Source organism: Pterocles gutturalis, unplaced genomic scaffold, assembly GCF_000699245.1.
Source record: "Pterocles gutturalis isolate BGI_N339 unplaced genomic scaffold, ASM69924v1 scaffold8013, whole genome shotgun sequence".
Lineage (NCBI taxonomy): Eukaryota > Metazoa > Chordata > Aves > Pterocliformes > Pteroclidae > Pterocles > Pterocles gutturalis.
The window spans coordinates 20,723-45,367 of NW_010122943.1; the positions used below are offsets into that span (position 1 = coordinate 20,723).

At 43.1% G+C, this 24,645-nt stretch overlaps 1 protein-coding gene across 3 annotated transcripts in view; it reads left to right on the plus strand.

Annotated features, from left to right (window-relative positions):
- TAOK1 (TAO kinase 1) overlaps positions 1-24,645 on the plus strand; it is a 35,233-nt gene that overhangs the window by 7,934 nt on the left and 2,654 nt on the right. The window contains exons 4-18 of one of the 3 annotated variants that reach the window (XM_010077705.1): positions 1,010-1,055; positions 1,961-2,057; positions 2,852-2,965; positions 3,732-3,823; positions 6,351-6,444; positions 7,817-7,898; positions 9,837-10,004; positions 10,642-10,845; positions 12,046-12,180; positions 12,765-13,001; positions 13,769-13,897; positions 15,520-15,723; positions 16,227-16,466; positions 20,135-20,347; positions 21,439-21,621. In XM_010077705.1, the coding sequence (XP_010076007.1) occupies positions 1,010-1,055; positions 1,961-2,057; positions 2,852-2,965; positions 3,732-3,823; positions 6,351-6,444; positions 7,817-7,898; positions 9,837-10,004; positions 10,642-10,845; positions 12,046-12,180; positions 12,765-13,001; positions 13,769-13,897; positions 15,520-15,723; positions 16,227-16,466; positions 20,135-20,347; positions 21,439-21,621 (2,238 nt within the window). The remainder of the gene's footprint in view (positions 1-1,009; positions 1,056-1,960; positions 2,058-2,851; positions 2,966-3,731; positions 3,824-6,350; positions 6,445-7,816; positions 7,899-9,836; positions 10,005-10,641; positions 10,846-12,045; positions 12,181-12,764; positions 13,002-13,768; positions 13,898-15,519; positions 15,724-16,226; positions 16,467-20,134; positions 20,348-21,438; positions 21,622-24,645) is intronic. The other 2 variants (XM_010077706.1, XM_010077707.1) reach the window with 2 other exon arrangements.

The window sequence follows — 24,645 nt, forward strand, 5'->3', positions numbered from 1 at the left end:
AAGTGTGGCAACTTTATTAGAGACTTGTGGGTCACTTAACAACGCATTTGGTGTGCCACTGTGTATTAACGGTTCAGTACATTACAGATTGACTGAATATATTCCAGAAAAAACTGTTTAGTTGTACTTTAGTGGAATAGGTTAGAAATCCTACTGATAATTGTACTTAAAAGTATATTTTGAGTTGATCATGTTGCTATTATTTAACTAAATTCTTCTGTTATATGTTGTTTACTTCTGTTACAATTTGTGTGTGTGTGTGTGTGTGTGTTCAGGTGACGAAACCAACTAGCTGATTTTATCTCTGGCTGTCATCTAATTAATATCATACATTTGATTTAAACAAACCTAAAACCCAACCCCCCTGAACTAAGTTTGGTTTGAGTTTCTGTGCATAAAAATGCATGTGTAGGAATCGGTGCAGTTGGCTATGCAGAGAAAGCATTTTGTCAAACAAGTGTGATGTAGTGCCTATCATTGGCAAAGCTTATGTAGTACAATACGCTAAGGAAATCATGTTGTTGAACTAATAGTTTAAACTGTAAGTACTGTTCATGTGTTAGCATCAGTAAATCTGTAGGACAAAGTTTTAGTTTCTTTTTTTGAAATCTGACGGGGACAAAATCTTAAGTAAATCCCTAAATAGCCCTGTAATACTCTGATAAGCTTGTTAAGGGCAATTCAACATTCCAGTTAAGTACGTGCGTATAAAATAAGATCTGTAATGCAGTACATAACTGGTTATGACTATGCTTTTGCCTTCCTTACAAGTTTTATTCCTTGGTGTATTACCCAGGAAGGCTGTGCTAGTTCCAGGTAGAGCTGTCCTCGTGGGAGGGGTTAGTGTGGCAGTGCGAGGATGGGGCTTATGCTGCGAGCGACACTTGTTTCGATACAGCCGCCTGCCTTGTGTGCTCCAGTGATTATTTCTAGATTTCTCCATGCAAATCTAGAAAACATGCACTATTAGAGATTTTTCTAACAACTATTTTGATTTCTTCCCCTACAGCTTGTTATGGAATATTGTTTAGGATCAGCATCAGACTTACTAGAAGGTATGTCACACGCGTTTATTTGATTGAAAGTCAGAAATACAGTACTGAAGTGGGAGGTTACAGCATCACAGAAATGTCCTTGAGTGTATAGTTTTATTTGAGGGCAGAGTGCATGTGAACAAGTTGCAGTTTTTCAAATTCTGGCATGGCTGTAATTGTTTTTCTGTAGAATATTGGCTTTCCTAGCTGCCTGATTTTACCTTGGTTCATATTATTTTTAAAGTTGTCAGTCAGCTATTTATTTTCTTCTGAGTTGTAGGTTCCCCTGCCATGACAGTTCAAGATTTATTTTGGAAAACCCTTGCTGTTGATCCTAATGCTTGCTAACAACTGTAGGCCTGTTGACTAAAATAGCACTGCAGCAGTTTTGCTTGATGAGGTCTTTTGTTAAATGGTCATTTTTCTATCAGGCTTCTTGAAGTGAACTTTCTTTGAAGTTATATGTGTGGCCAGTAAGTTGTTCATCTCCTTTCCTTGCCAGAAGCATTTCAGGACAAAAAGCTGACCTGCAGGAGAGTCGTCTGTCCTGCTACAGTTTATTTATTGCTGTGTGAATTGTTGTAAAGTTGTAGGGTTTCGGATTGAGCTTCATTAATGGAAAACTGAATATTGAGTCTCAAATAGGTATTTGGGAGAATGGTCACAGAGTTGGCAGGAATGTAGCTTGTGGTTGCGAAATAATCTCTTTTTGATAGTAAATAGGTGCATTTTTACAGTTAGATTACCTCTGATTATAGGATAGACTCTACACTGTGAACTATTTTTATATTTGCTTCTCATGCTGAATCTAGCGAAAATCAACTTAGTATTTTCTCGGTGATTACATTGTTAACAGTGCTCGCTTGCATGCTGCAAATTGCATTGTTTTCTTTAATATTGAATTTCAAATAAATTCTTTCCTTAAGTTCATAAAAAGCCATTGCAAGAAGTGGAAATAGCAGCAATTACCCATGGTGCTCTCCAGGGATTAGCATACTTGCATTCTCACAATATGATCCATAGGTAAGTGGTTGCACTTTTGCTGTCTCACACACTTACAGGTAATTTACTTGGTTGATTTTATCCCCTTCATCCCAAATACAATATTTGTAAGCGGAGATTTTCTTTTTGCAGTATCCGTATGCTCCCAAACTAGTGATTTATAGTAGTTAAATACTGCGTACAGCCATACATAGCTTGATAGTATCTCTTCCAGCTGGTGTTTGTAATTTCTGCAGAATTGCTTTGGTTCTGCTAAGCTTTTCAATACTTGATACTTTGCTGGTCGTTCCCTGAAGCAGCGAGTAGCAAGGCAGGCTGAGTTCCCCTGAACAGCTTGTAGCGACTGCAAGGCGAAGATTGCTGGGGCTGGGGGGGAGTGCTAACACTTGGAAAATTAGTTTTACATGAACACACGTGTTGAGAAGCACACAGTAAGTATGGGATGCCAATGTTCTTTGTATTTTGAAGTACCTGTTGCATTTTAATAGGATGAAGAGTTTGAGTAGTCACATTATTAGGACTTTCTGAAAAACACTTACAAAAGACGTAGTTCTGAAATCTCAGAAGATTTTACTGAGCTGTGTATGAAGCTTGTCCAGCTGTGCCATTTTAAGTTGATTTTTGAGACAAACTAGATTCCAAGATCAAGGGCCATGTTAAGCAATTAACCTAAAAAATTACGGATTTTGTATTTGGAGGAAATGAGTGTATTCTTCAGCTTGAACATGTGAATACTGGCGTGTTTTGTAGTCAGTCCTGTAGAAGGTTTTGGTTTTTGGAGAGGAATACTGCTGACCTTTGTATTCTATAACCAGAGATATCAAGGCAGGAAACATCCTGCTGACAGAGCCAGGACAGGTGAAACTTGCCGACTTCGGGTCTGCTTCCATAGCATCTCCTGCCAACTCATTTGTGGGGACGCCATATTGGTAAGCCACGAGTTTTACGCATTTCTGGCTTTGTGAAGTAAAAGGATCATTTATGGGGTATTTAAGATATTTGGGCTTTATTGGAGCTAGCTTTGCAATCTTCCAGTTGTGGTAGCGATAAAATATACTTTGTAAAAAAAGTTTAAATAGGAGTTAGGCTCTGACTTCAAGAAATCATGAAACCTTCTATTTGAAGTTCACGAGAAGTAATAAAAGTATTTTATTGTTCTACTTACCCTAAGTGGTAGAGGTGGGATTGAATCATCTGTAATATATTTTAATCACTCCCCCCAGTGGTTTTAACAATTCATATGTTCTCACCGCGTCTCGTTGTTGAAATAACTGAAGTGTTTTTTCTTTCATAGGAAAGGCCAGGTTCATTGAACAAAACCCTTTGCAGATCCCTTGTATGCTTTTGATCTCTCACACCTCATCTGTGGTGTTTACACAACTGCATGCTATAATTATTTCACCAGAGGTGGCCAGCCAGCTGAACTATTGGAAATGTGGGAGGGCGAGGAGGTGGTGATAGTCATAGATGGAGAGCTGGGCCAAGCGCAGGAGAACATCGTGCAGCCTCTGTATAGGCTCGTACTGGTGTGGGTGCCTGGTCTTTGTTCCCAGTATCCCATGCTCATGCCTGATGCTGTGGGGAATTGTTTGTTTACAGTAGGTGAGATCAGTGAACAGCCCGTTTCATTGAAATGCTGGGGTTGATAATGCGTTCCATTGCCAGAATTTTCTGAGCACCGATTTGCTATTTTAGGATGGCCCCAGAAGTGATTTTAGCCATGGATGAAGGGCAGTATGATGGCAAAGTAGATGTTTGGTCTCTTGGAATTACCTGTATTGAGTTAGGTAAGTTTGGTTTTTTTTTTTCTTTGAAAAATTATAAAATTGAGTTATTTAATACTGAGAACTTATTCAGCTGAATTACAGTGCAGAAGATCTGTGCTTCCTTCCTTGTCCTGGTTTCTCTGGGACTTGCATTTTAGAGAAAAGAGCTAAATGTGCTCTGTAGAATTCAAGACCAACTCTCCAATTTGATGTTTGTTGAACTGGTGTTTTCATTGCCCGAAGAAAAAGAGTTTTATAGACAAAGAAAATGGCCGAGCCGTATCACTGAAGGTGTTCATGTTCTGTGGGAGAGGGAGTTAACTTCAGCAAACAGGCTGTTCTGCAGTTCAGAACAGCAATAGAGATGAACCATTAAAAGTGCCGGTGTGAAAGTATATTTAATGGTATAAATTGATACTGTTTGCATGAAAATGTAAGATATATTAATGAGTTCTGCAAAAATGATGTTTGGGATAAGTGGATAGCTTCAAAGCTATATTCAGTGTATGTTGTCCCCTGTGAATAGATTTGGCTGGAACAATCTCTTAAAAAAAAGCGAGAGAAAGGTACAGAATAACGCAGTTTTGCAGTGGTAACCAATAAGGCAAAACCAAAATAAATTATGGCATTGCCACTAGAACAGACTCCTTAAAGCAGGACTATGTTAGTACAACATTCTATTTAAACTTAACCTCTAGTATTTTCCTGAAACAAAAATACCCTCAGAAGCACAGCTCTGCTCAGGCTTTAGTCAGGATCCAGCTCTGTAGCAGCACCTGGCTGTAAGTTTTTCCTGGGATGGCGAGGTTCAGTGCTGCTCGTTGTACCCGAGGCTGTCCTGCCATCCCTGTCACATCTCATCGCTCCTACTCCAGACCCACCTCGGTGGAGGAGCCGCCTGGTCGGGCAGCGAGAGGTCTCGGGAGCACACTAATCCATGTGAACTGCGCAGTTTAGCTAAAAATTCTGTCTGGCATTCCAAACTGTCAACTTCATTTTCTTCCAGGATGTGAAATAGGCTCTTTCTTCGGAGCAGGGATTTTTTTTTTTTGGTTGCCAATATAAAGCAAGTTGAAGGGGTGTGACTGTCATGACAGAATCCTGTTCCGAGTGGAGTAAGGAGACTTGGCTGGCCGCAGCGCTCCAGGAATGCAGTGAGCTCATGGCCACCACACCCCCGGGTGCCTTCCTGCACCCTGCCTTTCGGCAGTATGAAGCGTTAGGCTCCGTCTATGGCTTCTAGCGTGGTGGGAGGTGAGACTAGGTCAGGATGGTAGAGTGGTGTAGGCTGGGTCCGTGTGGTTATCTCATTTGCCTTGGTTTGAATAAGCATGAGAAGGCGGCAGAAAAATGAAACGTCTAGTAGTCTTCTCCAACTATTAGTTAGTCTTAGAAATGGGCCTCGTTGAAGGCTGAGTTTCAGTGTTTCCTGAATATTTCTATTTTGTTCAGGAGAGTTAAGAGAGCAGCTAGGGAGAACAGTCAGTTAAAATGGTTTAAGGGGTCAGTTAAAATAGTTTAATGGATAATCAGTCTGATCCTTAGTAGCAGCAACGGGGTATCTGCCAGACTGGAGAAGGTAAAGCGCTGCATTTGAGGAAAGGCTTCACTCTTCGGTTTACGCGTTCTGAGAAATGTGTAGGGCTTAGTCCATCCTCTGATAGCAGTGAGCGAACTGTGATCTCTGATACATTGCTTACTGCTACTATTCAACTCAAATGCAAAAGCAGAATAAGAAAACTAGCATTATTTTTTCCTTGTTTGTTTTTTTTCAGGATGGAAAGTTTTCTGTTGCATTTTCACTAGCGCAGGAACGTCCTCATGGCCTGAGCAGCTTCTCTGGAATGTTTATGGCAAGGCTGAGCTTTATAGGTTCACCCCATAAACATTCTGATGAAGCTTCAGTTTTGTTGTTACAGTGAGATCATCTCCTTCCTCATTAAGCTTTCATGCTGTGTCAGTCTATAAGGGTAACGCAAGCTTGAAAGAGAGAGAAGAGCCAGAGAGAATGCAACTCTCAAAATAGTATAAAGAGTTGGCCTGTTGCTGACTTCCTGCCCATGTGCTTAGTCAGTTCAGTGTGATTTGATGGCTCTTGTAACCAGCTTTTTCTTCATCACTGCTGTCCTGCCAGAATGAAATAGCTGTTAGCTTTTTAGCAACTGTAGTTTAAAAAAAAGAGGGGGGGGAGGTTTGTGAAATGAAGAATGGTTAATGGCTGAACAGCGAGTGTAGAGCTTACTGTTAACTGGCTCCTATTTTAGTACGTTAAAATGAGTCAGAGAACTCAACTATGATAAACCTTGTAATTGAAAAGCTTGAGAGGACAAGGCATTTGATCTTCAAAGCGCTTTCATCTCCTGCAATGGTATAGGACATATGCCAACATATCTGTCTGATTGCAGGGTAGGGTTGGTTTGGGGTTCCGTGTTCAGGCAATAGTGATTCTGCTGATGTGGTTTTGTTTTTAAAGGGATGTAAACTAAAAAGAAAGAGCAAAAACGTGAGACTATCTCCCTGTATAAAAACTATTTTCTTTTGTGTGTAGCGGAAAGGAAGCCTCCTTTGTTTAATATGAACGCAATGAGTGCCTTATATCACATAGCGCAGAATGAATCCCCTACACTCCAGTCTAATGAATGGTGAGTATTACTGAGGGAGGAATGTTGTAGGGAATTGCTGTAAATGGAGTGCTTTGTCATGCTGAGCTCTTGAAATGGCTGGATTCCTGTTGGGAGGATGTGAGCTGGAAGGTTCTGATTAGCTTCACTGTACATTTTTATATACAAAATTGACCAATTACTAAATATGCATTTTACACTCCAAAATGTAGTAGAAACAGGACATGCTGCTGGAAGAATGTAAGATCTTGTAAAAAACTCAGTTCAAGGGTCAGTAAACTTTCGAAGCTCCCAGGCTAACCAAAAATGTGGGTTTTAGTGGTTTTTAATCCCAAACCACACTCAATTCCTGTATCTTGTTTTGTTGAAGTGGTGCTTTGTAAGATGAAGACACTGCTTGTGTGCAGCAAGTGTCTGTTCCATAAACTTCAGAAGAATAAAGCACAGTAGTAACGTTTTGTGCCTCCCAGCCTCGACAACTGTCTTGAAACAGCAGACACAGTAAACTAATTTCAAAAGTTAAAAACTTTCTAATTACATTTTTCTGAGCCATAGTCCTAGGCCCCTAACAAAATACATTGTGCCATATTTTTATAATTTTTTTTTCTGCTTTTGAGATTTTCTGGGGTTAGGCTATATCACACCCTGGTGCTTGACAAAACATTCCATTTGATGCATTTTTCTGACTGAAAAACTCAATAGTTTGATTTACTGAAAAATTGCAGTGGTAAAAAACCCCATTACATGATGCGGGGGGAGGAAAGGAAGAAAACGTGTACAGCTGATGTGCTGCTGTTTCCAGGGGGTGATCCTGCCCGTCTGAAAATTGTGTTCAGAGAAAGTGCAAAATACAGAGTTTATCTTACGGAGCGAGAGATGTTACTAAACAAATCATGACCTTAAGTTTTACTTGTGACAGATGACACTAGGGTGTGGAAGCTGTGTCTGCGGGGCCAAAGGCATTTCAGGAATTGTGCGTTAATACGGTTTGCGGATGAAACACCTGCGCACAGAGGTGGAGCGGGGCGGGGGCTCTGATTAGACCTTGGAGAGTTTGTGCAATATGGAATTTGACAGGGATGACACTTGCACTGAGATATGTTGGTGTTTGCCATTATATGTAACTTCCATTCCTCTTGAATTGCCCCATATTTTTCCATTCTTAAGCTGAAATGTTTTATCTGGAAGCTGAGGTTAAAGGATCTGCCTGCTGATAGCGGTGGGTTTTGGCTTGACTGGGGATGTCAGAAGCTGTAGTTGAAGTACCAGGTCTGTGTGTTTTCTCCCCACTCTTTCTGCTGGCAGCCTCCAGGTGTGTGAGTGTCTTGATTCCTTAATGAATTAAACTGGGTTGTTAACTCAGATGGATTTTTTTTTTTTTTCCTCGCCACAGGTCTGATTATTTTCGAAACTTCGTAGATTCTTGCCTCCAGAAAATCCCTCAAGACAGGCCTACATCAGAGGAGCTTCTGAAGGTTGGCTTGCTTGTCCTTTTTGTTTTCCACATGGTATTAAAAAGGGGTGATGCCTTGTGATGTTCCTCTGTCTCACCTACAGTACTAGGTTATGGTTAGTGATGCTCTCCTGCCCGTTATCCCTGACACCTTTGAGCTGAGGGTGGTGTGGAGCGTACCGAGCAGTGGTCCTGGCTTTACTGCCTCTTTGCAGTGTCTCGGGCAGCTCCCCAGGTGACTCCAAGCCAGCCTTGTTGTCATGATAAAAGGACACCCCATCAAGTGACACTGGGTGACCATCAGCTTGTCAAGAGTTTCAGTTTCTTAAGCTCAGTCTGTCCTTCCAGTGATTATAATTAATCCTGACAGAGCCACCGTGCATTAGTTAACAAATACCTTTTGTTACTTCCCTCTTTATTCTATGCTATATATACCCCTAAAGGCTTTTTATCCTCTCCCATCACCTATGTGCTTTACACATAGAACTGAAATTTGCTGTTCTAATAGTATCTCTGGGGGAAAGGGGCAGAGGAAAGCAGTTTTTATTTCCCATGCTTTTCCTTGAAGTGAATAAGCCTTAGCTGTCTGCAGGCTTTCTCCTGCTTTATTTCTTAGTTGTTTCCCCCCCCCCTTCATTTGTGCTCTCGTACACTGCAGATACTTGGTTTTCCTTGCTCTGGTCTGGAAACAAAGCCAATGTGGTAGATTGTTGCAAAAAGCCGACACGTTCCTAAGTAAATGCAAGTTGCATACTGTGATGGATTTCCTCTGTGGCATCAGGTGGCATTCAGAATTCTGCTAACTTGTCATTCTCTTTACAGTGCTCATGACATTATTTTGGGGGATTTTTATCCCGGCCATGTTTCTGCTAAACAGTGATTTTTTTTCCAAAATTTTGCATTACTGGGAAACAGATGCTATTTGTGAAGCTTTTATCATCACCTTTTGCATTTTTCGACTTAAAACGGTTCTGAGGACTTTTGTCTCTTTAAAACCTGTGTATTCAGAAAGTGAATGCAATTATCCAGCCAAGGTTTTGGTGTGGGTGTGTAGTCCTGCCATTTCAGAATTCTGCAGATTGGTTTTATTTTGAGGAATGCACAGCAATTAAAGAGAACATTGATGGAAATTAAACGTTGTGAATGTATTCCTTCCCTATCTATAGTCTGAAGCAGCTGCATGCCACTTCACAGGGACAGGTAGGGAGTGAGACGTGTTGGAAATGGCAATGCAGTTCTCCAAAGGAACAAAATGAAACTAGCGGTGGTGTTAATAATGACTCATGCTTGCACAGCACATTTCATCTGGAGACTGCAAAAGCTGCTTCTGACATACATAGACAAGATTTGGCAAAATGTAGGCACCTTTGCAGTGCAATGCAGTGAATATCTCTAAAAAAAAAAGAAAAAAAAAAGGCATAACATGGCTAACTGCTCTAGGACCAGGCTCGAAGGTTCACGGCCTGTGACTCAGAGCTGTATGCTGAATATTGGATTCTCAAGGTTTTCTAAACAAGGAAAAGGGTTTTATAGTGAGAGTTAGCTGATGAGTTAATTAACATTTGGTTAGAGATACTTAACCAGTCTAACAGCTTTAGCATTTAGATGTTATTTGTTGCTCTTCTCCCCTAAACCACAAGCAGATAGATAATGTCTCTAAATACCCTGACGCCCAAAGAAGTCTAGGTTTAAACTGAGCCCATTTTAATGATATGTGAAATACCATTTCTGTGGTTTTTTACATCTTTATTTTTTGGTGGGTGTCTCCCATCAGAAAGCAATCATTCTGAAATCATTCTGGATCATGAAGTCTAAAAATAGTGCCAGTGTAAGCCGTGAAGGTATTCTTCTCCTGTGCAAGGAAGAGGGCTGACAGACCCAACTAGAGTTCATCATTTTATCCTCACAGCATGGGCGCTGGAGGCATGAGAGGTCACTCACCTGTTTGTGTGTTCTACAGCACATGTTTGTTCTTCGGGAGCGGCCTGAAACAGTGTTAATAGACTTGATTCAGAGAACAAAGGATGCGGTGAGAGAACTGGACAACCTGCAGTATCGTAAAATGAAGAAGCTCCTTTTCCAGGAGGCGCACAATGGCCCTGCAGTCGAAACACAGGAGGAGGAGGAGGTGAGAGAAACTTTGGATTTCATCACTGAACCAGAGAACGATGCTGTCAAGTGAATGGAAGCTGTGTACACACCTGGCTGTAATCTGTGCTTGGAATAAAGCTACCTCAAGGCACAAACAAGGACAAACAGGGTAGACGCTTAATGCTGGCAAGACCATATGTACGACGGCATTGACAGTCTTCTAGTTTTGTCTGGAGAATGTTGGTCTGAATCTAAGACACAGAAGTTTGTATTTGATTAGAAAAAAAAAAAAGCCATCAAGGAAATTAATTTGGTTTATTTGGGTTCGTGAACCGTGTGAGGTGCAGGGTCCCAGCTGGGCACTTAGATGATGCTGGTGTCAGAACAGTTTCTGGTGACGTGCTGTTGCTGATACATGATAGAGTTCAGCTTGTTAGCAGGCTCGCTGTTGAAAAGAATCTGACATCAGCCAGTTAATCTTGACAAAGTTGATTCTTTCTCTCCTCAGCATCCCACGAGATAAATGTTTCATGGCAATGCCTGGAGGGTGGGAACTGCCACGATGTGGCAGGTGGATGCCTTTAGAATGGAATGGAATGAACGTTTCATTTGGTAATGTCCATAGATACAGCTGTGATGGATTTGAATTTTTCTTAATAATTCCTTTCTCCTAGGAACAAGATCATGGTGTCGGCAGGACAGGAACAGTGAATAGTGTCGGAAGTAATCAGTCCATTCCTAGTATGTCTATCAGTGCCAGTAGCCAAAGCAGTAGTGTTAACAGTCTTCCAGATGCCTCGGATGATAAGAGCGAGCTGGATATGATGGAGGGGGACCACACCGTGATGTCAAATAGCTCTGTCATTCATTTAAAGCCGGTAAGCGTTGGATTTTTACTGGATAACTTTGAAGGTGTAAAATGGGAGAGGATGCTGTTGGCATGATGAAAAAAAATCAAGTGCTTCCTATCTTAAATCATTATCTGCAGTTTCTAATATTGTGTCCCAGTATAATAATGTGCACTGGAAACTTTGGAATGTTGCTGTAGAAATAGTTTATTTCTCTTGATGCACTAAAAATGGTTTTACATTGTTTCAAAACGTGTTTGCTCTACTGTGAGGAGTTGGAATGGCAGGTTGAGAATAGGTTTATTTAGTGGATACCCTTAACTTGCAGAGCACTGCTTCATGGGCCAGAAGGATGTGAAAGCTCCCCCTTTTTGCCTCCTAGTTAGTGAATTAAATATGCTTGAAATATGTTCCTGAAGCACCCAGCTTCCCCGCACTTGATCCAAATATTTGGTTAATGAACAAAGATGCACAGAAAAAGCAATGCAGCTCTCTGGCCGTGGCAAGCTGTGAAACCGCTTCCCCTGCTTTACCTCTGCTTGATAAAGGATAAACCGCGGATCATCCCTCTGAACCGTGCTGCTCTTGCTATGAAGGGGTTATCACCTTTTCTCAAAGCAGTACCGTTTCCCTAGCTAATGATAGGTGTGGTTAGAGTGTTTTGTTCTTTGCCTAGATATGCAACAGATGCAGTTATTTCCTCGGGGAGTTGATTAGTATATCATATCTAACTACTAATCACTCTGTGATGAATGACAAACTCAAAATAAGAATGTGGAGTACACCATGACAAATTTAAAAATTTGCTTTGAGGTATTTCTGTAGTGGGTGTAATGAAAATCTCCCTCTGTCTTTCAGGGTTACAAAGATGTTGTTTTTGTCTTTCAGACTTGATATAATCTACTTCATAGCTTTAATGTTTTGCTGAAGTAAACTGTTTAACTCGGTTTTCAGTTTTCCATTTATTTTTCTCGATTTCAGCTTTAATTAGTAATTTCCCTCCTGGTAATAAAAATGCCCAATGAAATTTCCAAAAGCGAAGAGTCCTAGATCAGACCTCTTATTTGCAGTATATTTTTTCAGCCAGCTTACTGGCAAGAGGATCTTTCGGGGCTGATGAATGGAAAATAGTTTTGCTTCCTTTTAAATGTCTTTTGAGCCAGGCCAAAATAAAAAATCTGCAGTAACACAGATTCTTTTTATTCTTTCATGTTAATCTTTGCTGATAAGGAGGAAGAAAACTACAGAGAGGAATCAGATCCTCGAACAAGGGCATCAGAACCCCAGTCTCCTCCCCAAGTATCTCGCCACAAGTCTCATTATCGCAACCGAGAGCACTTTGCTACTATACGCACAGCATCGCTGGTACGTTCAGGTTTTTATTTTGGTGAAGTTGTATAGGAAGAGAAGTCTGTGAACACAGTGCTATGAAACTACTTAGAGCTGTTAGGATTTCATCAGAATATGAGCTGTCCTCATTGACTGAGATATTATCACTGAAATCATTTAATGTAAGTTAATAAAAGCTTAAATGCGACACCTGGGCAAATGTAATTTGTGTATATTAGATATTTTCAAAACCAGTGTGCCCAGCAGAATGCAGAAAACTGTTCATAATAGTAAGCTGGCTTTTATTTTCTTACGCATATTATGTATATTTGTATGTGTATGTGTGTATATATGCACACTTATTGCAGTGGGCTAAAAAAGACGTTATTTATTACCAACTTTATAGCAATTACACAGTTTTTCTCCTGGAGCTTGTGTGAGCTTATCTTCTACAGCAGAATTCAGTTTTTAATCTGCTCTGCTGCCATTAGGATGTGTGCTTTTCTTTACAACAAAATTATATTTCTTTACTGAATAGTTCTCTTTTGTGGTTTGAAGGCTGCCGAAAGGGAGATTAAGAAGCATTAGCTTACTTTGGCTCGGTGTGGTTATCTTCCTAGGTGACAAGGCAAATGCAGGAACATGAACAAGACTCTGAACTCCGAGAGCAGATGTCTGGCTATAAACGTATGAGACGGCAACACCAGAAGCAACTGATGGCATTAGAGAATAAACTGAAGGCAGAGATGGATGAGCATCGCCTCAGGTTGGACAAAGATCTTGAAACACAGCGTAACAATTTTGCTGCAGAGATGGAAAAGCTAATTAAAAAGCACCAAGCAGCTATGGAAAAAGAGGTAGGAGATCACGGTTTAGCAGACCAGTCTGTATTTGTTAATTACATTGAATTGTCCACTTCCCCTCCCTGATGAAGAGATGACATTGTAGTCTCTTACATATCTGTTTTCAGGAGCCAAGCAAATTGCTAATTAGAAAAAGACTAATATATCACCTCCTTACACTAAGGGGTTTATGTAATAGAGGAAAGGTATGTCCTTCATCCCAGAGTGTTACACTAAATGTTAGTGTACTGACCCCAGAAAGAATACTGTAAGGCTTTTCCTTTCTTTAGCTGTTATATGCTGTCAATAACTGACTGCCATCAAGTGTTATGGAGGCAGATTAGCTTGCAGAGAAATGTGCCAGCTACGCTTAAATGCTCACCGTCTAGTTGCTTATGGATAATGGGGGGTTTATGCTTTTAAATAATTGATAATGAAGTGGTACCGCCTACAGCGATTATTATTGATTCTTTGTTCATCTTGGTTCTCTCGGTGGAGAACTCTAAGGATAGAGTTTATCACGAGGTGTTGACTCTGCTAGGCAAGACTAGCTGAACAATAGGGTTGAAGAAATGAGGCACTGAAAAAGGACTCCTGCTGGGTGCCTTGATGGGGGTGTGGAATGAGAAGGGGGTGAGGGCAAGCTCCTGAGAGTTGGGCTTGCTCAGAATCATGGTGAGTATCGTGGTGACTGTACCATGAATTCTGGGTCTCGGGGCTGAAATGGAATGTGGCTGTAATCCATCGGGACTCAGGCTGATTTCCTGATGGATTTGCTGTAGGCTAAAGTGATGGCCAATGAAGAAAAGAAGTTTCAACAGCATATTCAGGCCCAGCAGAAAAAAGAATTGAACAGTTTCCTGGAGTCCCAGAAGAGAGAATATAAACTCCGTAAAGAGCAGCTGAAAGAGGTAACTCATCTGCAGTGAGAAATGTGACTGTAGTACAGCGTACGATACCGGGCGAGAATGGTGAACATTTGGAAATAAAAGTGCCGCTGTGCACAGGAGATCTTTCACTGGACTGCAGCACGTTCTGCATTTCATGAGCAGAATCTTGCGTGTGCGGTGTTTGTGTTGTATCTTTGACCTCAGAGTAAGAGAGTTTATATGCTGGCACCTGTATGTTTATCTTGTGAAAGTACAAACTTCTCCATTGTTTAGTATTACTTTTTAGCCGGAAATGCGCAACTTTGGCAATCCTAAAGAATGAAAAAATGTAGTTTAAGAAAGGTCATGAACATTTTTCTCATACCTCGTTGCTGCAGACAGTGGCTGTGCACTGCAGCAGTAGTGGAGCTTCTTATCACTTAAACGATATTTCTGTAGCAGCAGCAAGAAAACAGAGCAGTAAATATGACCTGCGGATTTTTTAAGGAAAATATCTGTAAAACACTGTGTAATTTTAATGGAGAAAGCTGTGTAATAGTTTAATGGTCACTGTATTGTAGTGAAAATCATGGCCCTTGTGAAATGCAGAGAAACTGTAGAATCAAACTTCCTGATTCTTTTTGTGGAGTGGCTGAAACCGTAAGCACTATAAATAATTTTTTGGAAAGAACCATTTAGTGCTCAACCATCAACTTGTGTGACACAAATTTGGAACTTGCTCCAAAGGGGAATATTCCCAAACATAGACATTTCCCAGGAGAAAAAAAAGGCTAAAGAGCAGCAGAGCCAAGAAAGATCTAACAAAAACTATAGTAGCGTGGGCTCTTTATAACAACATAGAATCTTTTTCTAAGTGGGCAGTAGATCACAGAGCACCAAGAGACATTGATGAAATACAGAGGAGTTCTGTCTCCTACTTAAGTTGAAATGTATGACAACAAGTCTAGTTACTGCATGGGCATCTCTAGTGTGCAATTCAAGCAAGTCTTTTGACAAAGGTGCTTCAAGCTGTATATTAAATTTAATACAAATGTGGAAAATGTGGCCTTAAGTTTCACCTGTGAACTTCTTTATATTGTTTTTGTAAGTTACGGCATCTGAGTGAATGGCCCTGCCTTGGTGAGTTGCTCATATAACGTGTATGTGTTCTGATCAAGCAAGACACAAATTTTCTGATGTGCTTCATGTGGCTGGACTTTTGTATGGACAATGTTTGTGCTTGGGATAGGATGACAACGCTTTCCTTCTCCTCTCAGTCCTTTGGGAGCCTCTAAAAACATTTGGCAGGCAGTATGGCAGGACCTCCAAGTGTCTCTGTTTTCAGTAGCAAACCAACATTTTTATGTTTGGAGCTAATATACATGTCTGGAACCTGTGGACAGGAACCAGCTTTTTGACAGGCTAAAATGGCCAATGCAAAAAAAAAGTTGTAGTTAAATTTGCTCCACTGTGAATGGTCTCCTGGTGTTCCCTTAGATATGCGATCTGATGCATTTTGCAGAGGTTTGGATGGTACCGGCCACAAGAAGACAAGGTGCAGTGGCTTTGTTTGAAACGTAGTTTATTAGGCAGGTCTGTCCAGTTGTTGAGGGCCAGGGAGCTTAGTGTGTCTTTTCCACAATTAATTACCTTGCTGTTATCAGGAGCTGAATGAAAACCAGAGCACTCCAAAGAAGGAGAAGCAGGAGTGGCTCTCCAAGCAGAAGGAGAACATCCAGCATTTCCAGGCAGAGGAAGAAGCCAACTTACTGAGGCGTCAGAGACAGTACTTGGAGCTGGAGTGTCGCCGCTTTAAGAGACGGATGCTCCTTGGCCGCCATAATCTGGAGCAGGACCTTGTTCGGGAGGTAGGAGATGAGACCCGGAACCACCTGTGTGAAATGTATCTCGCAGGAGTACCAGCCACCCTTCTGCAATCTCACTGAAGTGTTAATTACCACCTCTGAAGATTTTTGTAAAATAATAGTTTGATACATTTTGCAATGCTGTCTGGTAATCCCTGAGGCATTTGGGGGATCATGCAGAATCAAATGTTCAGATTACTGCCCTATTGTGGGAGAATTGTTAGATCCAAAAAGTCAACAGACACAACAGTTACAGTCCTTTCCAGAAAATGCTTACTGTGAATCCTGTTGAGCCTCTGGAACAGGAAAAAGAAAAGTGAAATGAGGAAGGAAAAATTACCGGTGGTGGTGCTGTCTGCTTCTGATAAGACATCGAAACTCTGCGCTCTGTCCTCAAATGCCTTGGAAAGAGAGAAATACCCTTGTGAATAAGTGAAATGTCACGTTGTGAACAGAAATCCAAGTAAGTACAAAGAGTCTAATAATTCCTTCTGTCCTTCTGCTAGGAGTTAAACAAAAGACAGACACAGAAGGACCTGGAGCATGCCATGCTGCTGCGTCAGCACGAGTCCATGCAGGAGCTGGAGTTCCGCCATCTCAGTACCATCCAGAAGATGCGCTGTGAGCTGATCCGGCTCCAGCACCAGACCGAGCTCACCAACCAGCTGGAGTACAACAAACGCCGGGAGCGGGAGCTGAGGCGTAAGCACGTCATGGAGGTCCGGCAGCAGCCCAAGAGCCTGAAGGTACGAAGGGATGCAGGAGCCCTGGGCGCGCTGCCGGTGGTGGTGGCAGAGTGGTACGGGGCAGCTTAGTTCTCATTTGCAGTGTGTGCAGGTCCAAGGTATTTTGAAGCTCGTTAGTTTGCTGAGGTATCTCATTTTGTAATGAATACCTTCTTTAAAAGGTGTTGTATTTGTCGAGTTATGTAACTGCCAGGGTGCAGCTGCAGCCCTACGCGCACCGTATGTATGAACGTAGCAGCGGCGATCAGGGCTGCAGCGCGTTGTAGGCAGGCCATAGCTGCACTATTCCCCCATTTTCTTTCAAAACCTATTGTTCTCAGCAATAAGCCTTCTTTTTCGTGGTAGTTCAAAATGCATTTAATCTTTGCAGTGCTCTTTTTTCCCCCTCATCCTACACTGTTTTCTGATCCTCCTCTCCCTCCATATACAAGAAGAAAATATTTTTTTCTGTAATGAAGCAGTGTCATTTAAAAAAAAAAAAAAAGGCAAAAAAGATTTTTGTTCCTGTGTCCGTCAAAATGAACTGCACTATCGGTCTTGGCTAGCACACCTTGTTATTGTTTTTACATTAGGGCTGGTATGCTAGCAAGTGTGGGGGGAAGAGAGAGATACCAGCCAACTGCAGTGTCCTCAGGAAGCTCCTAGCGCCGACCTTTGCTGTGTTGTGCTCTCATGGGTTTCTCGTGCTGCCTTTGTAACTGCGGTGCCTGACCAGAACTGTAGGGCCTCTGTAATTGAGGCTCTTGGTGTTTTCATTGTAAGCCTTCACTTCATCCAGAGAAGTCCAGTGGTTTATTCTGAAGTGTCTGAGAAGGGAGTATAAGGCCTTTCACAAAGCTGCCGGGTACATTTCCTTGGAGGAGGCAGACTGCTTCTCTCCACCCAGTGTTCAGCTGCGCCAGTAACAAAATGAGTGTATGGCATACTGAGCGTGGGGTTTCTTTGTTGTTCTAGGTCTTTCCTCTCTGTGATATTTCCCATCTGACTTAGGTTTCACCACCTGCAAATTGTCTTCTTATAGAGAAAATAACCAACTTGGAAACAGAACTTCATCAAGGAAAGAAAAATACCTGATTTGTCAATATTAGAATAATATTAACTAGTGAAAACCTAGCTTGTGAGAACAAGGGACCATCTGATCGCTGTTGAGAATCTCCAAGGATATAGTGTATAAATAGCTGATGACTTCACAGGGAAGCTGCGCTGCACTCTGAGCTGAGTAAAACTGAAGCAGCTGTATTAGGTTGATCCTTCCGAGATTAGCATGAATGAGTTCTGCCTCCCCAAGGTGATGCAGTGCAAACACGAGTGGGCAGCACGTCCATTCTCGTTCCCTGGCTGGCAGTCGGGACAGCAGGATCCACGGTCTCTCTGGGCTGCAGAGGCTTGTCTGCCCTGTCACCTCTCCAGGCTCTTCAACCCCTGCCCTTTTCCAACGAGGACAGGGCTGGAGCGTTTTGCAGGGAGCATGGAAAGCTCGCGCTTTGCTTTGCGTGGCTGTTGTGCGATTAGTGAAGGATTTCAGGCTTGAGCTGTCAATCCAGCACCTCTGCGTACAGCCAGTGCTAATAATGCAGCCTGCTGGACAACCCTTCAGTTTGCAGTACAATCCCCTATTTATCGAGGCCGTTCCCTAGCATTAACTCCTTCTCTTGCTTCTGACTAATGCAGGCAAGTATTCTTAATTGAATAGATAACTTGACTATTTGTTCAGTTTCTGTCTCCAGCAACGTTTTCCCTCGAGGGCACATGTTTCAGGCTTTCCCTTTGTTACTTAGTGAGGTCCTTTGTCCTGACAGCAGGTTTTTTAACGGTCAGTGTCTGTTGCTGCTATTATAGCACCAGAAGGACCAATAACTAGAATTCACCCTTCAGTGAAAACTTCTCTGTTATTATTTTGAGTGTGTTAATTGTAATGCAAATACCCTCTTGCTGGTATTTCACAATACTAGGTCAAAATGATCTTGTCAGAAGTCTGACTGGAAATCTTACCCCTCCCTTCTGTTTCCTGTTGTTAAAGCCTTTGGATTGGAAGCCTGTAAACACAGTCTTGTGTCCAAGTGAAACCTTACAGAAAGTGAGGACAAAATAGATTGCTGGTGTTTTGCTGTGACCAGGTCCCTGATGGGAATGTGTAACCTGCTGACACTTCCCTTAGGGGCAGGGAGAAACAGCCTTAAAATTTCCTGTGCATTTAGAAAGGGTAGAAGTGATGTATTCCTCTCCATGATATATGTTTTGGTTTGAATGAAACCCGTCTCTGTTTTGGTTTTTTGGTTCAGATTAGCAAGTGGAATTGTTGGTTTCTGCAGCAAAGCATGCTGATGTCTAAATTGGGCTGGATAGATTGTCTGATCCCGCTGCATCTTTCGAGGTAGCTACAAGTGCTGTGCTTATCACCTACCCTGCTGGGCCCCGAGCTAGTGCCAGGAGCAGTCAGCAGAGGAGCTGACGGGAGATGTGCACATAGATCTGCCTTGCTGGTTCGGATCCCAGAGCTCTTCCAACTTATGCAGGGGACAGGAATCTGTTCCTGCCCCTGGTGCGGTGGGATTTGACCATGGTGACTGACAGCAGGAACGACCCGGAATGCATACTGACTGCCCTGATGTGTGGGTTTAGGGATTTTTGGTTTTTTTTTTTTTTCTTATAATGGCAGCTAGTTAGTTTTTCATATCTGTCAATTAACCACCGTCACTCCTCACTTCTGGGTTTCCTTAGTTAGAAGCATTTCTGCCAGTCCTCTTGTAGAAAGATACAGGGAACACCAGAACACCTTCCTTTTCAGGGTCTTAAAACACTTAGTAGTTATTAACCCTCACAAGCTGCTCTGGAGGCAGGTAAGGCAGGTGAGAGAAAAAACAATTAATTTCCTTAAGGTCATACAGCAAAAACAGATGCAGATACCTTTTCCAGGATTGATGTCTCCCAGCCCTGTGTGCAGTCACAAAGTTATGGCTCTAAACAATACATACTAGCAAAGGGAAAGCTCAGTCTGCAGCAAGCCTCCGTTGGGACTGGGGAATTGTTTTGTTTGCTAGACTAGCACAGTGTTTATGTTGCTTGTGGTATATGTCTTCAGGCATCTAATCTTTCCTAGCCACTTTTGAGTATCTTTATGAAAGCCAAGCTCTTAATACCAAGGGTTGGAATACATCTTATCTTCATCAAACCCTCAGTGGAAAAAGTGTCACTCTTTTTCCTTGTCCCTTCCCGTGCACCGATCTGCTTCTTTTCATAACATTAAGTGCTGTTCATATATATGTGCCATACAAGCACTGTCATGTGTAAGTATGGTTTTTGGTGCTAATAAATATTAGTCCTGTCCCTCAAGAACTTTTCTTGAAAAGCAACCCCCAGGACTGGATCCGGTCCAGTGACAAATGTGAGGCTCTTTGTACAGAGACAGCTGTATTTAGGCTGGAGCTTTGTTGTAGAAGTGTCTGTATTGTAATTGTTTCGCACAGTAGCAGTGTCAAAGCAGCTGCAGCAATAGTCATTGCCTCTTGTGTATTTTGCTTCCCTCCGTGCACTGTAGATGTTAATATACATTTGTGGATTCTTGAACTCATATCCTTAATGTAATCCTAAATATCCATTTGAATGGATATTTCTCCATTTGAAACACGCTGTTTTTTTCTTTGTTTGTGTCCCCTCCATCTTTCCAGTCAAAAGAACTACAGATAAAGAAGCAGTTTCAGGATACATGCAAGATCCAAACCAGACAGTACAAAGCACTGAGAAACCATCTGCTGGAGACCACGCCAAAGAGTGAACATAAAGCTGTCCTCAAACGGCTCAAGGAGGAGCAGACCCGGAAGCTGGCTATCCTGGCTGAGCAGTATGATCACAGCATTAATGAAATGCTCTCTACACAAGCTGTGAGTCGCCTCCGAGGGACCCAGGGTTCCTCAGCCAAATAGGGATGTTTGCATTTTATCCAGTCTGTATCCTGACAGCGGGCTATCCGCTTCCTTGCTACACACGCCATACCCAGCACAGTCATTCCTCTGTACTTAAAAAGCAGCATTCAAATGCAGAGGAAAGAGGTATTATTCCCTTCAGATAAGTTGAAGTTGAAGCTGCTGTTGCAGAGATGCCAAGTGATGCATCTGTGTGGCCAGAGGACTGCTTTTGCATGAAGTCTGACAACATAAACGTCCCTGTCAGAGCATCATTAAACAACATGCGGCTTGCTGTCTTAAGTCATCTAGGTTTTGATTTGTCAATGATACAAACCAAAGCATGTCCCACTGGTGGAAGATGCTCACTGAGTCATGGAGGAGTCCAGAGTTTTGACTGTAAATCTGAAATAATGTTAAAAGTGTTGTGAAAGCTCTGTGACTCCTTGTTTAAGAGGTTGCCTCTCTGAGGAATGACCATGTGAGCAGTGCCTTTGAGTCCTTGCTACAACTGAGTGTGCAGTTTTCTTTGCACTTCTTGTGTATTGTGTCCTGCTCTCATCACTCTGTACAAATTGACACTGTGAGGCAGGGCAGCTGGCTTAATTTATGTATAGGAAGGTTTAAAGTTCAGTATCATGTTGCTTTTAGGTTTATGTCATGATATTCTTTTGCCTGAATTCCCAGCAAAAGGGATATAGACTTCAGTCTCCGGTGTACAGGTAATTGGTTAATCCAGTTGAACAGAGCAAGAGATTTTCTCGTTGCCTCTAGCAAAAGGAGAGCTGTGGATGTTAGCACCTCCAGCAGTCTGGTCTCCGCAGGATGGATCATGGTTCCTGAGGCACCACTGCTCGTCAGCGTCACTTGCATCAGCGCTGTGGGCTCACTGTCACCAGTCTTTGTCACTATAGGTCCTCTGTTCAGTAAAACGAAGTACAATGGAGACCAGTTGTATTGCTAAGAAAACAAAGTCCCATCCCATTCTTTCCCCCTCCTCACAGTCCTCCCCCGAAGTGTCATGAGTGGTTGCCCCACAGTGAAACATCTCTATTGTCTGTCTTTCCCAGCTGCGTTTGGATGAGGCACAGGAAGCAGAGTGCCAGGTTTTGAAGATGCAGCTGCAGCAAGAATTGGAGCTGCTGAATGCATATCAGAGTAAAATCAAGATGCAGGCAGAAGCCCAGCATGATCGGGAGCTGCGTGATCTTGAACAAAGAGTATCCCTCCGTCGAGCCCTCCTTGAGCAGAAGGTAAAATGGGCAGGCGAGCGTCATTACCGTGCTCCGTATTTCGGATCGTAAATTGCACTGTACTTATCAATAGGGAGAGAAATGGCTTTTACCTTGCTGTATATAGTAACACAGATCATTTGGGTATTTGCCTCTCTGGGATGATAGCTCAGTGACACATAGGCTAAACTTTCTGCCAGCTCAGCCGTCCTGTGTGAGCAGCTTCTGGCTGGCATAGAGCTGCTTGAAGCGTGCCAGAGGGAGCCGTGCCTCTCTGGGCAGAAGGGAAAGTGAACTGTTCTTTCAGTCTCTGAGCTGCAGATTAGCTTCCCCAGCTTGTCAGAGGACAGACAAGAACAACCTAAAGCTAGGGGATTTTTTAAAGTTTGCATGATATCAGCAGTAGGTATCTTTGGGGAGGGAGGGGGGAATAAAATGTGTTTGAGACCCTGTGTTTTATAGTAATACTATTTTACTGCAGCTCTGCTGCATGTGTGAGTCTGTGGAGATGAAGCTGCAGTTTCCCTATGAAATGATGTTTGTTATGGAAATGCTGCAGACAGCTTTCCCTGAGCAAACTGACGCAGCCTGACCCACAGGCGTGGGTGACCTGCTGCTCCCCAGATTTCAGCTTGTAGTTGGCTGTGTGTGTTAAGGAGCTCCTTGTTGAAGTATGCTTTTCTACACAGTGTCAGATATGTGGCGTGTATAGAAATGTGTGTGTGGCCTACACAAACCAGGGGAAGGTTAATGCACGAGTCAGTGAAAGGAAATACACAGCCAGCCTTCCTCCTGCAAATTTTTTCCCTTTTGATTTGCCTTGTGGGTGCCAGCCATTGCCATTCACACAACAGTTCCCAACTCTGCTGATGGTCGATTATTAAATCAGGGCAATTACTCTGTGGCCTCGAGGTTCTTCACATACTTAACTTCTCCCAGAGGCTAACAGATGGGTGGATGCTGGGCTGATAGAGAGCCCTCGTCAGAATAAAACTGCTCCACCTCACGGTCAGCTGAGGAAGCATCTCCGGGAAGACAGCACAGTCCTACTGCGCTTTGGTCTCCAGCAAGTAGCCGTGAATCTGTGGCAGTAACTGAATTTGTGAAAGCAGAGTTCCTGTGTGGCACTCACAGGTGTAATAGCTGTCTTTAGACCCCACTGCTAGTTATGTTGCTCCCGTCCAGAAGAGGACAGCTCCCGTCCCAGCCCTGCGTTTGAGTGTGTATTTCTGCTGGGCGTGCATTGCCCTCTGCCGGCACGATCTGCCAAGAGCTGTGGGAAGGAGCATGCCACAGCGAGCCTGCTGCTGGTCAGTGCTCCTTGTCTGTGGGAGCAGCAGATTTTGCATTGCAGTTAGAATTACGTTAAAAGTTGAAGTGAGGCCAGTGACTTAAGGGAACACACATCAGCCAGTAATAATGTTGTAAGAGTCTTTTCAGTGTGGACCAGGTTTGAAAGCTCTGTGCATAGAAAAACCCTCCAAAATATTTGGCATCAAGTAATGGTGATAGGAAGCTTAGAAATGCTATGTCATTAAAAAAAAAAAGTTAAGACATAGCATAATTCTTCTGGGTGTGTTTGTGTGTCCTGTGTCCCCCTGTGTGACTACTGCACTAGAATAGCAAAAGGTTGCATGGTCCTTCAGTTTCCATAGGTGGGAGCCTTTATTTAGCAACATATGCGGTGTTAGCGCGTTGCAAGGCACAGAGTCATGGACCAGCGATGAGACTCTGTTTCTTGCTGTGGTTACAGTCGTTTAGCGGCAGCTCGAAGGAAAACACATGGGTGCAAAGGTAGATGTGTCCTCCTTCTGCAAGGGTATTCTTTGGGGGAAGGAGTGTTACTCTGTTTTTGTGAGATTTGAGTTGCAAGTCAGCAAAGAATAGGATTATTGGCTATTGCCTTTTTCCAACCAAGGTGTTTTGAGACATCCCAAGGCCTTCCCTTCTCAGGGCCTTTGGCAGGCAGTTGGTCCTTTACAGGTAGGTGTTTGTAGAGCTGGGGTGGTGTTGGTGCAGATCTGAATTCTGGAGTTGGGGTTTTTGGCAGGGAGATGGTTCTAGATCGCATTCTAGCTGCTTGAAAGTTATAGGCTATGTTCTAGATCAAGTTCTAGCTCGCTTGGAAGTTCTAGATCACTCCGTGGTTCTAGATCGGTTTCCAGGCTGGCTTGGGGCTCCATTGGGTTCTGAGATGGGGAGGACCTAGTTCAGGCACCTGTTTTGGCATCTCACCAGGACTTAGAATACTTGCTGATGATGAGAGCAGGCTCACTGGGGTTTTCCCTTTTTATTTCCTTTTTTGTCTTGCACACTTTTTTTTCTTCTTTGGGGCTCTTTGGAGTTGAAGGCCCATAGGACCATTCCATCAGCTGCATCTCTCCCAAGTTTCTAGTATGCTGACTCGCCCTGCCTCTCTGGACTTTCTTTTCACTGGAGGCAACATTGCAAACTGGACAAGCTCCTGCTTGACCATCTCCTTCGCAGCAATTGTTTGCCATGCTCCTGCTCCTGCGGGGCTTGCCAGCCTGCCCAAGAGCCTTGTCCAGTTGGCTTTGGCACCCACTCTTGCGCTCAGAAGAAGCACTTCAGACAGGCCAGGGGTGGCCATGCACCTCACAAAAGGCTCAGCGCTTCTAGAGGACACTCCAGTACCTGCACCCGCAGCTGCAAATGCCAGCAGAACCCCAACGCTGAAGAAGAAACAGAGGAATCGCACCGGCAAGGCTCAAATGTCCGGTGTCACTTGCCTGCTCATGAGATAGAGGGATGGAGCAATGACCATTGCTGCCGCTCACAGAGCCCTTCTCCAGCCTCGCCTCAAGTCCCAGGCAGGTTTGAAAGGCAGGAGGAGAGGAGATTTCCGGGTCCCCTTAGTGCTGCACGCCAGTAAGCTATTTGAAGCGTTGGCAGCAATTACTGGGACAGGCTTGCCGGTGCAGACGGACAGAGAGGACTTGGAAATAGCAGCCACAGGTGGACCCTCATTTCTGGATGAGGAAGATGGCATTGGCTGGGGGGGGGTAATTCCAGGGATGCCCCATC